General features: G+C 32.7%; 1 protein-coding gene across 1 annotated transcript; it reads left to right on the plus strand.

The window, feature by feature from the left end:
- Nucleotides 1-12,410: 12,410 nt before the first annotated feature.
- On the plus strand, nucleotides 12,411-13,220 carry LOC145813485 (lectin 9-like). The gene has a single exon (XM_082908945.1). The coding sequence runs from the start codon at nucleotides 12,411-12,413 to the stop codon at nucleotides 13,218-13,220; it is 810 nt and encodes a 269-aa protein (XP_082765071.1).
- Nucleotides 13,221-16,838: the final 3,618 nt, after the last annotated feature.

Consider the following 16,838-nt stretch of genomic DNA (forward strand, 5'->3'; position numbering starts at 1 on the left):
TGTGAGTTTTGGCTTTCTACCATCTCATTTTTGGGTCATGTGATTAATGAAGAAGGTATTGCAGTAGATCCTAGCAAAGTTGAAGCCGTAGTAAATTGGCCGAGGCCGACTAATGTGTCCGAGATTCGTAGTTTTCTGGGTTTGGCAGGTTATTACAGGAAGTTTGTGAAAGATTTCTCAAGGATTGCAATTCCATTAACGCAACTGACTAAGAAGGGAACACTGTATGAATGGACTAAAGATCGGGAGTCAGCCTTCCAGGAACTGAAGACGAGGTTAATTACAGCACCAGTACTAGTACTACCATCAGGTAACGAAGAGTTTCACGTCTATAGTGATGCATCGCATAAGGGTTTGGGTTGTGTACTAATGCAAAAGGGTAAGGTCATAGCTTATGCGTCTCGTCAGTTGAAACCTCATGAGAAAAACTATCCTACCCATGACTTAGAATTGGCGGCCGTAGTATTTGCTTTAAAGATTTGGCGTCACTACTTGTATGGAGCTACTTGTCAGGTTTTTACAGATCATAAGAGCTTAAAGTATCTATTCACCCAGAAGGAATTGAATCTGAGACAGAGACGGTGGCTTGAATTGTTGAAGGACTATGATATGCAAATTCAATATCACCCCGGGAAAGCTAACAGTGTAGCCGACGCTTTGAGCAGGAAGTCATATGGAAATTTGGCGTGTTTAACCGTGATGTCAGTGGAGCCGACTATCGTTAATGAAGTAAAGACAAGACAGATGGAGGATAACTTCCTCAAGAAAATAGCCGAGGAAATTGGCACAAGGCCGAGACCAGGGTATACCATCGAAAACCAAGTACTCAAGTTTGAAGGAAGGTTATGTGTGGCCGACATCCCAGAGCTGAAGAAAAAGATTTTGCAGGAAGCTCATAGCACTAAGTTTGCTGTCCATCCAGGGAACACCAAGATGTATCAAGATGTGAAGCAGACCTTCTGGTGGCCAAATATGAAGAGAGAAATAGCCGAATTCGTGTCCCAGTGTTTACATTGTCAGCAAGTGAAAGCAGAACATCAAAGACCAGCAGGACTTCTTCAACCTTTGCCGATTCCTGAGTGGAAATGGGAGCACATCTCCATGGATTTTGTGATTGGGTTGCCGAAGACACCAAAGGGTATGGATTCAATTTGGGTTGTTGTGGATAGGTTAACTAAGTCAGCACACTTTCTACCCGTTAAGACTACCTTCAACGCCAATCAACTTGCCTTGCTATATGTGAACGAGATTGTCAGACTTCATGGAGTGCCGATGTCAATTGTTTCAGACCGAGATCCTAAATTTGTTTCTAGATTTTGGCAGAGTCTACAGAGGGCTTTTGGAGCCGAGCTGAGATTTAGTACAGCCTTTCATCCCCAGACAGATGGGCAGACTGAGAGGACAATTCAGACGCTTGAAGATATGCTTAGACTTTGTGTATTGGACTTCCAAGGAAGTTGGGAAACACATCTACCCTTAGTGGAATTCGCTTACAATAACAGTTATCAAGCTAGCATTGGCATGGCGCCGTATGAAGCCTTGTACGGAAGGAAATGTAGATCGCTGATATGTTGGACCGAAGTCGGAGACAGAGCTCTGCTTGGTCCCGAATTGATTCAAGTGACAACAGAGAAGATTAAACTTATCCAACAGAGGATTAGGACTGCCCAGAGCCGACAAAAGAGCTACGCCGACCAGAGAAGGAATGAGTTAGAGTTCGAAGTTGGGAATCATGTATTCCTGAAAGTCTCACCAATGAAAGGAGTTTCCAGATTTGGAAGGAAAGGTAAGTTAGCACCTCGCTATATTGGGCCATTTGAAATTCTTGAGAGAATTAATCACGTTGCCTACAGACTTGCTTTGCCGCCAGATTTGAGCCAAGTCCACAATGTGTTTCATGTTTCAATGTTGAGGAAGTACATCCGAGATCCACTACATGTAATTGATCATTCCGAGATCACAGTTAATGAAGATTTGGGCTACGAGGAGAAGCCAATGAGGATTGTTGATCGACAAGTGAGGCAATTGAGGAACAGGTCGATACTGATGGTAAAGGTCGAATGGAAGGAGCATTATGGCACAGAAGCCACGTGGGAAAAGGAAGAGGACATGAGAGTCCATTATCCGGAGTTGTTCTGGGAACAAGGTAATCTAAGTTTGGGGACCAAACTTCTTTAAGGGGGGTAGGATGTAACAACCCTCACCTTACTCTTGCCATACTTGCATGCCCTCTTGCATGGTCTTGCTGCTTATGTTAATTTAAAGTTTTTATCTTGGCTTGATTTGCTTAAGTTGCTTGCATGATTTTGTTCCTTGCTTAGTGCGTGTGCGTAGCCGAGATCATCTTGAGCTTAGTCCTCCTTTGACCCTTGTACCTAGAACCATCTTGAGGTCTTGTTCAACCCTATTTTCACCTCGGGCATTCTTTGCCGAGATGTTCCGTACTTGAACCTTGTCCGCAGGCAGGTATGGCCTAGGCCGAGATGTGGCGCACCCCGGCCAAGGTGTGGCACAGCTTAGTCAAGTGTCGTCCTCCCTAGCCGATGTTTTTCTATCCTGTTGCTGGATCCTTGTTTAGAGCCGATGTTATCTCTTTGCCGATGTGTCTTGCTCGAGCTTGCTGCATACGATTTGTCAGAGACTTGTCTTGTCTATCAATCACCTTTTTGGAGCTGAACCAACCCGATAATGCCACGTGTCCGAGCTGTTTGTTAAGGCAGCCGACAGACCTTGAAACAAATCATTTCTTGTCTCAAATCTTTGTTTTAGAGAGAGAAGCTCTAGAAAGGAGGAAGAAGAGTTCTTGAGTGAGAGTTGTCTTCCAAGCTTGATCCTTGTGGCTTGAACCGTTAGATCCGAGTTTTGAGGTTAGAATCTTGATCTCCTTTGATTGTTCTTACTGAATACCTAGCTGCATTGCATGATCGGTTTTGTTTTGCATGTCATGCATCGTTTTGAAGTTGGTTTTAGAAAGAGAAAATGGTTTTTCATGTGTTCTTGAACAAAGTCTCATTTTGATCGTAGAGTTTGGAACGAAAACCATGTTTTTGTGTTTGTTCTTGCATGACCTTCTTGAATGGGTACTTAGGTCCATATTTTGAACTCTTGGCATGAAAACTCAGGTTTTTTTTGTAACAAGTTGTGAACTTGCATCCATCTTTCAAATGATCATGTTCTTCATATTCTTCAAAGGAAAACCCAGGTCTTTCCTGACTTTGTTTAACGGGACCTCGGCTTAGCCCTGGACGGTACCCAGTGTGTTTTCGAGAAAACGGGAGCAGTGGTTAAGCTCCCAGCTTGTTTTGTTTTGTCTTTGACTTAGATCTGGCATGAATGCCGAGATCATTTGCATGTGTATAGAGCTTGCTTTGAGAATGTGACTTGCCATGTGATTGTAGGTCCTTGATATTTGCTTTGAGTCTACACCTGAAGAACTAGGTGAGTGGTATTATTGATAAAGCTATGTTATACTTGTTTGATAAATCTTGTTGCCTTATTTGACAAAGTATTTTGTTAGCATGAATAAATAGCTCTTGTTTTGATGTGCCAAGTATACTCCTCGTTTTGATGCCATCTTTGGAAAGGATACGGTCCTTGTTAAATCGGGCTACGGGCCTAAGTAACATAAGTCCCTTGTACTGGAGGACTCTAAACTTTCGCGGTACTAAGTGCACAAGTCCCTTGTATTGGAGGACTCTAAACTTTCGCAATACTCTTGACCAAACGATTACGGATCGTACAGCTTTGGATACTTGTATGATGAATACGGTTCATCCCTTGTTTCGCCGATGTTTTGATATTTGATGATGAATACGGTTCATCCCTTGCTTCGCCGATGTTTTGATATTTGATGATGAATACGGTTCATCCCTTGCTTCGCCGATGTTATGATACTTGACTGATGAATACGGTTCATCCCTTGTTTCGCCGATGTTACGATACTTGACTGATGAATACGGTTCATCCCTTGCTTCGCCGATGTTATGATACTTGACTGATGAATACGGTTCATCCCTTGTTTCGCCGATGTTACGATACTTGACTGATGAATACGGTTCATCCCTTGTTTCGCCGATGTTACGATACTTGACTGATGAATACGGTTCATCCCTTGCTTCGCCGATGTTATGATACTTGAATGATGAATACGGTTCATCCCTCGTTTTGCCTATGTCAGTAAACACTTTGGATACTTGTAACGTTTGATTGATGAATACGGTTCATCCCTTGCTTTGCTAAGTTTTGGTGTGTTTCGTTTTGAAGGACCTCGGCTATATTCATGCAAAACCTTTATTTTTAGTACCATTCACTGAGTTTTGTACTCACCCCTCTATATATATGTAGGTGATGAGCAGGACGGCGGCGACGCCTAGATCGTTTGGATGCTTGTTTTGGATTCGTGCTTATGTCGGCTTTACTTTTGTATTTACGTCGGCGATGCCCTGTTTTGCATGTCGGCAAATCTTGAAAATCATGCTTCTTGAATTGTATTAGCTGTATTTGTAAATGTCGGCTCAAGAAGCCTTTTGATCAAGATGTAATATGTATTTTACCTTGCTGTATTTAAGTTGTAAAGTTAATTGGAATGTTTGGCATTGCTTTGATCTACGCACAGCTCTTATGGACCACTTGCATTTGATTTATTGCTTCCGCATTTGTGAGCCCCCTATATTCATACTCTGATTGTGTTAAGTTTTGAAAAGTTGGCCTTCGGTAATGACGGATTACTGGCCATCACGGCGCCAAACTACTAGGGGCGGTTTGGGGTCGTGACAGTTTAGGTGATTGTTTGTTTGATATGTGGATTGTTAAATTTTTTGCCCACCAAGTGTTTGATTCTATGTTCAAGTGACAAATTTATCAGAAACAATTGGAACATGGAGTGTTTGAATCTATTTCAATCTGCTTTCACAATTGAACATGGTCACCAATATATGTACACCATTGTAACTCTGTTACAGAGTATTGTGATTTTATTGAGAGATAAACATTAATGAAGATCATTAGAGAGATAGACATTAATAGCAAATCAAACCACTGCATAATTAGCCAAGCCCCATGGAACATGGTCATCAAAAATTGGGATATAATCTCACCATTGTGTTTGTTTCTATACATTTATTGATGAGATATGTTGTGGTTAAATTCTCATTCGTTGATGAATCCCCATATATTTTATTCATATTTAGTTGGAACTAGGTGGATTGAAGACAATTTTAAGCTCTAACTCACTCAGATTCTTGTACTTATTTGAATGTGTTGGTTAGTTTAATCATATGAAAAGAAGTCAATTTTGGGCATTCTGCATATTGAAGACCTATTTCTACTACTTGGTCTAAACTTGAGCACATCTAATTCAACAAGCTGCTATGAGAGCTTGACTGAGTCCATTTCAGACAATTTTAATAATTTAAATTATTTATTATGCAAGGCTCATTGACTACTATTAAAAAAAATTACGTTAATCGAATATTTGTAGTAATATGGTCAAATGATATATATTTTTTAGTTATGCGTTAATGATTTTGACTGCTAAGATATGCTTGAGAAAATACCAAATTTTGTTGCATCTTAGATTAATGATTGATAGTTGTGGATTTACTTATAGATCACTTGATTTTTAGCCTCCTACTATATTTGATTTTTAGCCTCCTACTATATTTGAAGGTGCGATTATTACAATGTTTTATAAGACGTGGGCAATGGGTGTATTGGAAAATGTTCTTGCATCTTTCCATTCCATTTCTCGATTTTCTGATTGCATTACTACATATTACAATTTTGCAGTTGGTGTCTTCAGAAAGAAAGGCACCAAACTATATGAAGCAAGCTTGAAGGATGAGAAGCGTTTCGATCAATGGCTTCATTGTTAAATTAAGCAAGTGTTTTAGTAAATAAATTTAATTTTCCCATCATGTTTACACCTTCAAAATATTCTGTAAATGACATTTGATGTAGAATTTTTTGTACAGAGGACATCTTTTTTGTATGATTTTGTGTTTGTATGGAATTGTTATTTTGGGTTGGATAATTCAGATTTGTATAGAATTTGATGTTAAAAGATCAAATTTTTGTATTGTTGAAATGAAATAGAAATAGATATATGCATTATTTTGTTTAAATACAGGGTGCAGGTTGCACGAAATAAATACAAGTTGTGAAGAAATTAATTATAATAAAAAAACACAAAATAAAGTTTTTTCCATTAAATGTTTAGCAGCGAAAAAAAAAAAAGAAGTGAATTTGTTAGTGACTAACCAATTGGTAGCCAAAAAGGAAATCAATATTTTTAGTGACTAAATATTTGGTAGCCATAAAGAACCCAAAGATTTTTGGTGACTAAAAATTTAGTAGCTAAAAATATAATGAAGACTTTCGACTACCAAATGGTTAGTAGCCAAAAGTTTAATAAAATGAAAAACAATTTTTTTGGCGACTAAATTCTTTAGTCCCTAAATGTAGTAATGTTGTGACTAAAACTTATCTACGACAAAAAGTTTTAGTCGCTGAAAATTTAATTAATTTTATTTGAACACTTTTGGTGACTAAATATTTAGTTGCCAAAATATCCCCTTTCCCGACTACTCAAAGTTTCGTAGCCAAATACTTACTTTTGGTTACTAATATTTTAGTCGCCAAAACATAACCTTTGCCGACTAACGAAAATTTAGTAGCCAAAACGTTTACTTTCAGCGACCAAAAATAGTTTAGTCGCCAACACTATCGCCGACAGGGTATAGGCGACGAGTTTGGCGACAAAATATTTTAGTTGCTAAATGGTTTCGGCGACTAAATTATTGGACTTTTGGCGACTAATATTTTGGTAGCCAAAAGTGACATTTCTTGTAGTGTCAATAGGATACTTTATATGTGAAAATGCAACTACTTGGATGATTAGGTTGATATGATGAAACTTTTTTAGTTGGGGATTATTTGTTTTCTTTTCCATTTTTCTGTAGTTGACTATACGGACTACTTGTTCGATGGATGTCTCAAACTAACTTGAAAACTAAAAAACGAAAGGCATTTGCTTATGATAATAGATAACAGACTTGCTCATTTATGTGAAGGTGACAATATTTAAATTTTAAATCTATAATTGTTTGTTTTTGTTTAGTTATATTTGAACAAATTAATTTTTTGCTTTAGTTATTTCGTGATTTCACCTTCTTTCCCTTCATGTTCTCTAATTAATTTGTTTTGAATAAAATGAAATACCAGTCAAATATCTTAGTTCATTATCACCACACACACACACATGAAAGAAAAACCTTACATCATTAATTGTGGGATCTATATTTAATTTTCACTCAAAAAAATAGTGTTGGTATATTTTTTTTGTTGACTTTTGTTTCTTACTTCCTTCGTTTATTTATGTTTAGTTGAAATCACACTATTTTTTCCCCTTTTTGATGAAATTTTCTTTGTCCTTTACTATGTGATTTGTAAATTGTACTCCTTTGTGTGGGAGCAATTCCTTTAATCTCAATCTCTTTGTTGGATTGAGTATTGTACCTTCTCAATCTGAGTACTCTTGTGGAGGATGGTATTCAATTTCATAGCTATGTCATTCCTACAAATGCACTTAATTAAGAAGAGGTTTTCTTCTGCCTTAGAGTTTTTTTTTTTTTTTTTTTTTTGGGGGTGGTGGCATCTTATTATGTTTTGCTCATGCTATATTGGTTTTTGGTTGAGCAAAGGAATCACTCAACAAGCCTATGTTGTGTCCTCTACAGATGGAATTTAGGAACAGCTATGAGGGAATGAAAGTTTAAGTTATATATATATATATATATATATATATATCAATCTTACCTTCAATAATTTATAGTCTTTACTCTCTTCCTATTTGTATATATGCAATGTATTCAATTCTATTTAATTCTTTTTTTTCTTTTTTTCTTTTTTTTTTTTGTTTGAATTAACTATACTCTCTTGCAGGTGATTTTGTGTAATATCAATTTGAACCAACAAGTAGATGCCTAAGACCTTTGGGTCTATAGCTTATGATAAAATGCTAGGTGGAGAACAAAGATACGAATAGCAATTCTATTTAAAATGCAGATATTTTGTTGGATGGCTTAATTGTACAAAATAGCAATTTATGTGTTATAATATACGAATGCTCTGCTTGATAATGTATTTGGAATATTTTGCCTTTTTCTTTTTCTTTTTCTTTTTCTTTTTCTTTTTTTGTAGTAATTCAGGTTAAGAGACAAATACAAAAACTACTATTCATAGATTATAGTAAACTACAAACACATTGTTTTTAAACTTTTGACAAACAAAATAATTAATTACAATAAAAATTAAAAAACAATAGATTTCTGGAACTCATAGTGGGCATTTGTATTGGCCCTAGCTTGCATGCTTTGCACGCAACCAACTTCAATAGTTATTTTTTAAAGAGGAGTTTAGTCAAAATTCTTTCATAATAAAACTTTAATATATTAAGGACAAGTACAAAAAAAAAAAAAATTAAAAAAATTAAAAAAATCCAACATATACCACTATCAAAATATTAAACTTTAAAATAATATAACTTTGATGTAGATGTCAGTTTTTAATAAAATTTATATTTTTAGAATCCTCTCATCAAGATCTATCAAATAAGATCAATATTGACAATGAAATCTTAAAACATATATATATATATATATATATATATATATATTACCGTCAAAATTAATGTAAATAGTAACAATAGCATATTACTCTGTTTGATAGTTACTCTATTTGACAGTAAGATGTTGCTCTAGTTCAACATGTTACCTTTATTTGACAGTAATATATTACTCTAACAATATTATCCAAATAAATAAATATATAAATAAGATATTTTACTTTATCCTTTCTCAATTATGTGTTTTCTCCTCATGAGGTTTATGGAGAAAATTAAATTGAGTTGTCTTTTTCACCAAATAAGGATCCAACGGAGGAATTTTGGCTACATTTTTCTTTTTTAAATTATTGGTTTTTTTTTTTTCATTTGTCTTTTGGATTATTAATTTCATCTATTTTCTCCTTAATTTTTTTATTTTATTTTATTTCATATGGTTCAATTAGAAATAATCCGTTCAAATCAATTAATGAGCAGAACCAGTCATAAATTTATTTAGAGGGTAAGTGTAGATAAGCTTGAGTGGATGAATATATTCTGAGACTTCTTGATTTTTCAACCAAAGTAACAGTTGTTAGGAGTAATACTACAAATCTAGCTTTATAAATTTAGAAATTATTCAAAAATTAATCTCCACCATGCCTCAGATGGACCCCACATGAACCCCACACTACACAAATTAATCTTCACCACATAATCATTCACCCAAAAAATTTTGGATAGGTAAGTCTGAGTTAGTAGACTTTCCCTTTCAATTAAATTTAGTCTAAATCCTTCAATTGGACCCTTGTTTGATTAAAGACAGTCGAATTTATTTTGCTTCATAAATCCCCCCAAGGAAGAAGTATAATTGCGTAAGGACAAAATAAAATATCTTTTTTTGTCTTAGACAATATTGTCAGAGTAATATGTTACTAAAGTAACATATTATTGTAAGACAGAGTGACATATTACTGTCAAATAGAGTAACGTGTTATTATTTATATCAATTTTGGCGATATTAATTTTTTTTAAAAGAATTTCATAACCAATATGAATTTTATTTAATAGATCTTAATGAGATAATTCTAAAAATACTAATTTTATTAAAAATCAACATATAGATCAAAAGTTTTTTATTTTAAAATTTAATATTTTAGTAATAGAAGTATGTGTTGAATTTTTTAATAAATGTTTTCTATATTTATCATTTTTTTGTGTTGGATATTTTTTTTGTGATTATCATTAATAGGGATTTGACTAAATTTTTTTATTTTTTTTTTTAAAGATACTTTCCCCTTTTGTTAGTGGGGGAGAGACGGCCTTTTGTTGACCAATGATTATTCAAAGAGTTAGTGACAATCACACAGAATCTTTTTCCGAGTGTTTATTGTCTCAGAAAAATCGATAACTTTCTAATAAAAAAAAAAAGTCTTTGGCTTGAGAAGTATGTGAAACCGAAGCCTCATCCAAATTGTATTTCTGTTAAAAAAAAAATACATTGTATTTGAAAATCTTAATGTCCTTTCTTTGTGTACATTATTCATAAAAAAATGAAATTAACTTGATAATTATAATTTTTTATTTTATTATGTTTATTTTCAATAAATGAATGATTTATTTTAAAAAAATAATATTAATCGTTCATTTTTTTAGACAAACGTCATAAAATAAAAAGGTTACATGATTATTGGATTAACTTATTTTTTTCATAAATAATATACACAAAGGATTTTACAAAATAAATAATTCAGATTATTAAAATATGATATGTGGTAAATCTCGCGTACCTCTTAAATTTTCTCAAATTTAATTTTAAACTTGAAAAAAAATCAACCTACCTAAAAATATCTTTTCGGATATGCAATAATTGCTTCTAAAATCGTGAACACTTATTAGCTTACTCCAATTCTCAAAACCCTCACAGTCCATTGAGTCTTTATTCCTCAATCAAATTCTATCCTCATGTTTTTTAGTGTTATGAAAAATTTGTATGATAAAAATTTAGATTTGGTTAATGATAGCACCATTTATAACAAAGCTAGAATTGAAAACGTAAGTTTTAGTGCTTAAAATTGTTGTCTGCTTTTTTTCCTTCTGCACATTTTGATAAATAATATCAAAACACATTCGACAATCTACAACTAAAAAATACAAAATGTTTCGGACTTCAACTTCCAAATCAAAATAGATTTTTTGACAATCAACTTCGAAACCAAATTAAAATTTTCAATTATCAATTTCCGAATAAAACACATTCGTTAGACACTATATTTCCGGGCCGACCTATTGTTATTTTTTTGGACATTGTCAACCTAATTCGAAAAAACGATTGAAATTTGTAAAAAAATTGTAAAACTTTACACACACTTATGAAAAGCTACCAAAATGAGTAAAATAATTTTAGGAAATTAACATATTTATTAAATTAAAAACAAACCTAGAATGATATTGAATGGAGTGCTACAATAGGGAAGATTGAATTAAAAGCAAGCTGCACTTTTTCAACCTTCAACAATGTACAAACGGCACCAAGTTTTTTTTTTTTTTTTTTTTTTTTTTTTTTTTTTTTTTTTTTTTTTTTTTAGTTACGGCACCATGTTTGAGTGTGTACATTGTTTAGGATTTGAGTGTGTGCACTATGTTTTGGTGTGTATAAGATGTGTTTATAATTTTACAATTAGGGCGTATTTGGAACAAAAAGTGTGTGGATTGAGAAAAAATTAAGGCCATGTTTTGTTTGAATCTAGAGATACAATTTTAGAGAAAAAAATCTCAATAATTTATTTGTTTAAACAATTTTGAAAAATAAAAAAAAATCAAAATCACTTTTCTTTACCCATCAATCAATCATTTTTTCTCTTCCTCCCTCTCTATCTCCCACATCGTACACATCAATCAATCACTTTTTTCTTTCACACTCATCTATTCAATTATAAAAAAAAAATTAAAAAAAAATTAAATTATTCCAAACTCAAAACTCTAAGGTCATATTTGTTTACCAACGTGGGAGGGGTGATTGGATTGCCATGACTGTGGGTCCCACTCAAAACATGTTTGGTGATGATTTGGCAAGGAGGATTGATAGTCCGAGGGGTTTAGTAATTTTCCTTAGTAGGGAGATTAGCTTGATTGAGTTTTTGGTGGGATTAAGAAAATAGTGAGCGCATTGAGTCTATTTTATATAAAAATTATTTTTTTAATTTTATTTTTTTTATCAAGTGCACTTGTTTGTTTTAATATTTGTTTTAATTTTTTAATATAGAAATAATTTTTTTTATTTATTTTATATAAAAAAAAATTTAACAATTTTATTACTAACCATCTCTCCTATATATTATCATCAAAATAAACATATTTTTACTTAATCCCCTCACTAATAATTCACACATTAACCATCTTTTTAACAATTTCATCCAATATAATCCGCCAAAACGTGGCCTAAAACTATCTCAAAATATACAACCAAACAAATTTTGTAAACTTTTTCAAAAAATTACTTCTCAAAATTATTTTACAAATACAAACCAAACATGGATTAAATATTTATTATATTTTTAGATATGTAAATTGAGAAAGATGTACAGAGAGTAATTTATCCAAACACCTGTATGACCAAACAAGGGGTTGATAGGACATGCGTGCTGGATTATTAGATGATCACACCGGCTTCCTCTTTCAAAAACAGGGAGCACCCACTTTGACCAAATCACAATTTTTCAAACAATAATGTACCTATTTATACCCCAAATTGAATACACTTTTCCTCATCTACAAACTTCCAATCCTACAAATTTTTCCCATCACAACAATGGCTTTCCAATCACACATACTACTTTCTTGTCTCCCAATTATCACATTTTACATTCTTCTCGCAACTCCTTGCGCAACTGCACTAAACTTCAATATGGCCAAAATCGGACCCAAAAATCTCAACGTCGACATAACCACCAATGGAGACGCTTACATCTCCTCCAATGGCGTCCACCTCGCGGCAGACAAGTACGATACCAACTTAAATTACAAAGCCGGCAAAGCTACCTACGTCAAACCGCTTCACCTCTATGACAGTTATTCTGGCAAGTTGAACGACTTCACCACCTATTTCTCCTTCGTGATTGATTCGGATGGAAGTTCAACTTTCGGAGATGGGCTTGCATTCTTCCTTGAACCTTCCGATTCCAGCAGCACCGCAGACACCACTACAGGCGGTGCCATTGGGCTTCCAATTGATCCGTCGACATTGGAAGCCACTAGCCCATTTGTTGCTGTGGAGTTTGACACCTTTCAGAATTCTTGGGATCCACAAAGCATCACTCCTGTTACTCATCTTGGAATCAATATCAACTCTATTCAGTCTAATGTGACTAAAGTATGGTACAATGACATAGCTCATGGGATAGAAAATCAAGCTGTGATTAGTTATCGCTCTAAGTCGAAAAAATTGAGTGTTGTTGTCACTAGCACTATCAATAATGCCATAGTCAAACAAGACCTTTCTTTCAGGGTTGATCTAAAGGATTACTTGTCAGAATGGGTTACAATCGGCTTCTCGGCTGGAACTGGTGCGTATATTGAAAAAAATATTGTTACGTCGTGGAAATTTAATTCAGGTTTTTAAATTTGAGAAAAACAAAGTAAATGTTACAGCTCTAAAGGCATAAGATAATCTTGGCCTTGAATAAGGTATTTACCAGCTATCATTGAATAATTGGAATAATTGTTATTATTCCTTGGATGGATATATACATTTCTATTTGGAATAATATGTTATGGATGCATCTTATAATATGATTCTGTAATATTTTATTAGATTGTGGATGTTCGATTGTGTTGTGTATAAATGTAATAGATATAAGGTTATAAAATAATCCACCAAATTTTTTATTAAAAAAAAAATAAATTATAATCTACGCAATCTTACAGCCTCAATAATGTCATTCCAATATTTTATATCATCAGCAATTACCTAAAGAAACACTCATCGAAGCTTCTATACTTTTTTGTTTTTTTTTCCCCAAAAGAAACACTTACTAAAAGCTTCTATACTCAATTTCTATTTTAAAGTCAAAGGAATTGACAAAAACATAGGCGAAATGACAAACAACATGGTGGTGGGAGAATTTTTGGCTTCAAGATGCCATCCAAGACAAGAAGCACACGTCAACAAGTCATAAATCAAAACCTAAATTACATTTTGCACTTTTGCAGTTTATATTTATCTCATTTTGTTTTTTGATCTTTTAATTATTTTAATCAACCTCAAAACTTTGAGTGAAATAGCAATTTGGACTATTTGCATAATGTCATTTTAAAAACTAATATAATGAGTTACATTTGGTTTCTCGATTTCAATTGGTGTATTTTTTGAAAAAAATGTTGGTAAGGAATGAAAATTTAAATCAAGTTTGTAAATTTTGATGGGAAGAACGGAAATTTTACGGGAATTATACAAACCATATATCATAACAGTAAATCTCTAGTCCCAAACCTTCACTCTCCCACCTAGGCTCACTGCTGGCCAGCTGCTGCCAATGGCCATGGCGGGTCGGCTAGCCGTTCTCTCTGTGTGATGTGTGTCATGTTACCCTTCAATAGGCTTTTATCTCCAGTTTTCTCACCCGTTTTCTTTTTTTCGATTTTAATTTTTTTTTATGTGTTGTTTTTTCTGTTTTATTTTCTTATAATTAAAAAAATTCTTGAGGCCCGAGGGGTTAGTTCTGTAGATGTGAGCAGCAATCATAGGGTAGATTGCGCTTTCCAAATCTCTCTCAGTGCATTTCATTTCCTATACCTTTAATTTCATGTTTTTAATGAAATTTTAACTTTGCTAATAAATAAAAAAAGATGAAAAATTTTATAGGTTTGAGGTTGTAGGGGTATTGTTGGACTTTGATTATGATATTTGTGTTATATTTGTATTTGGATTAATAGTTGTAATCCACTGGATGAGTATGCATTTTTATTTGGAATAATATTTTGTGGATGGATTTTACATAGGATACTTGATTATTGATATTGTGAATATGTACATGTTGAATAAATTTGTACGGGAAGTGAAGAGAAATATAGGAATTTAATTTAAGATTATTAACAAAAAAGATTGATTTAAAAAGGAAGATTTGAAATCACCGGAGTTTATCCACAAACGTTGTCTAAACACAAATGGGTAAAATAATGTACAACATAAACTTGGCTAAATAATTCAAAGAATGCATGTATGTATGTATGTATGTATGTATGTATGTATGTATGTATGTATTATTATTATTATTATTATTATTATTATTGCAAAAATAAAAATAATTTATTGATGCAAAAAAAGAGTATAAGGAGTACAAAGACAAATCACATGAATTAATTGAATCAAATTTATGCATGATAAGGTGATGCCTTAGGTTAAATGATGATGCGAGAATTATTGTGGAGAATATATTAGAATTGGAATCTCACTTAATGTAACACAAAAATTTATTGAAAATCACCCTTCCACAATAGCCATTCAATTTTTGACTTTTAAGCCAACATGAGAACAACTCCCACTGATAATTATAAATAATACTATATGTATTAATTGGTATATAAATTAATTATAAATACTGATACTATATGTGTAATAAGATTCGGTGTCACTATAAGAGTGCAAAATATAATTTATCCTAAAAGATAATGACAATAATGATAATAATCTGAGCGAGTTATATAAGAAGCTGCAACCGTATGTACCATTACGAAGGAACATTGTATGCATCATACCACAAGGTATATAATATAATCTCCAGGTTTCGTAATATATAATTCGAACCGTGCCAACGGTTAACTTTGAAATTGAGAAAAGTATGCTTGAAACATATGCTTGGAGGTTCAATTACTGCGCCTACGTTTTTTTTTTTAATTTAAAAAATTAAAAAACTTTATTATATAAACCATATTAAGTATAAATGCAAACAATATCATAGCAAAATCTTCCATCCCCTATTTCTTGGCCAGATGATTATTCGATACGGTCACGTGATACTCTATGGTAATATAATTAGGGAAGAAGTGAAGTCTTAACTATTTGTATTGAATGATTGAAAAATATAAAATAACATAATGAATAATGATTGATAAAAAAATATATAATCACGTGATACTCAATAATGTTCCTTCATGGCATATGCATGCTTTCCGTTTCTATCATGTGCTATATGTAATGCTCTTTTCATTAGTAAGTCACTACTTTTTTTATTATGTAAGTTTTTAGTGGAGTTAGATGAGAGCCTATTTAAACATATAGGTAAGAAATTTGAAAATATTATATATTTTTTATTACACATATTTTATGTAAAATATATGGTTCTGTTTGGAAGAGTTTTGGAAATGTAATTCTACCTCTTGATTTATACTTGGTGTTTGGTTACAGTTTTTAAAAATTAATTTCACATTTACTTCTGAAAACTCTTTCCAAGGTGAAAAAATTTGGGCTAACCGGTCGTCCCCCGGACGTCCGGCCGATCGTCATCCGAGATATTCGGTCGGTTGACCAGAACAGTGTAATTTTTTTATTTTTTATTTATATATATATAATTGGCACCTGTTATTTTTTATATTTTAAATAAAAAAAATCGGAATTTCTTAAATTTTTTTATGACTTTTGAATAAAATTTTGAGTTATGTGTTTGTTTATGAGTTGTAAGTTTTTGTATCAAATATCATATGTCACATCAAAAATTTCCTACTCAATTCGAAACTCTTTTCAAAACTCATTTACCAAACAAAATTTCACACTCAAATCATAATTCTAAAACTCACAAACTCAAAATATAACTCTGATTCTCAAATCATATTTAGAAAACTTTACCAAACGTTATATATAATTTTTTTTAAATCTCTTAACATGGATTTAAAAATGTACATTAACAAAATCTTCAAATATCTCATAGTCGTGATTGCATTTAATGTTAATATTATATTCGACCAAAGCCGCCTTAGATAGTGTGTGTTGGGGGGGAAGACATTTTAATGGGTGACTTACGTATACATCTTAATAATGGGGGGAACATTTTAATGAGAGACTTACGTGTACATCTTAATAAGTAAATTTATTATTTAATAGGTCTTGTAATAATTAATGATATTTTTCATCAAATACTATTAAAAAAATTACTAATTATTAATTTTCAGCGATAGTTTAAAATTTGTTACAAAAAATGTTACTAATCATAAGTTTTAGCGACAGTTTAAAAAAATTGTCACA

The sequence above is a fragment of the Camellia sinensis genome, chromosome 2, assembly GCF_055761805.1.
Source record: "Camellia sinensis isolate YWXY chromosome 2, ASM5576180v1, whole genome shotgun sequence".
Taxonomy (NCBI): Eukaryota; Viridiplantae; Streptophyta; class Magnoliopsida; order Ericales; family Theaceae; genus Camellia; species Camellia sinensis.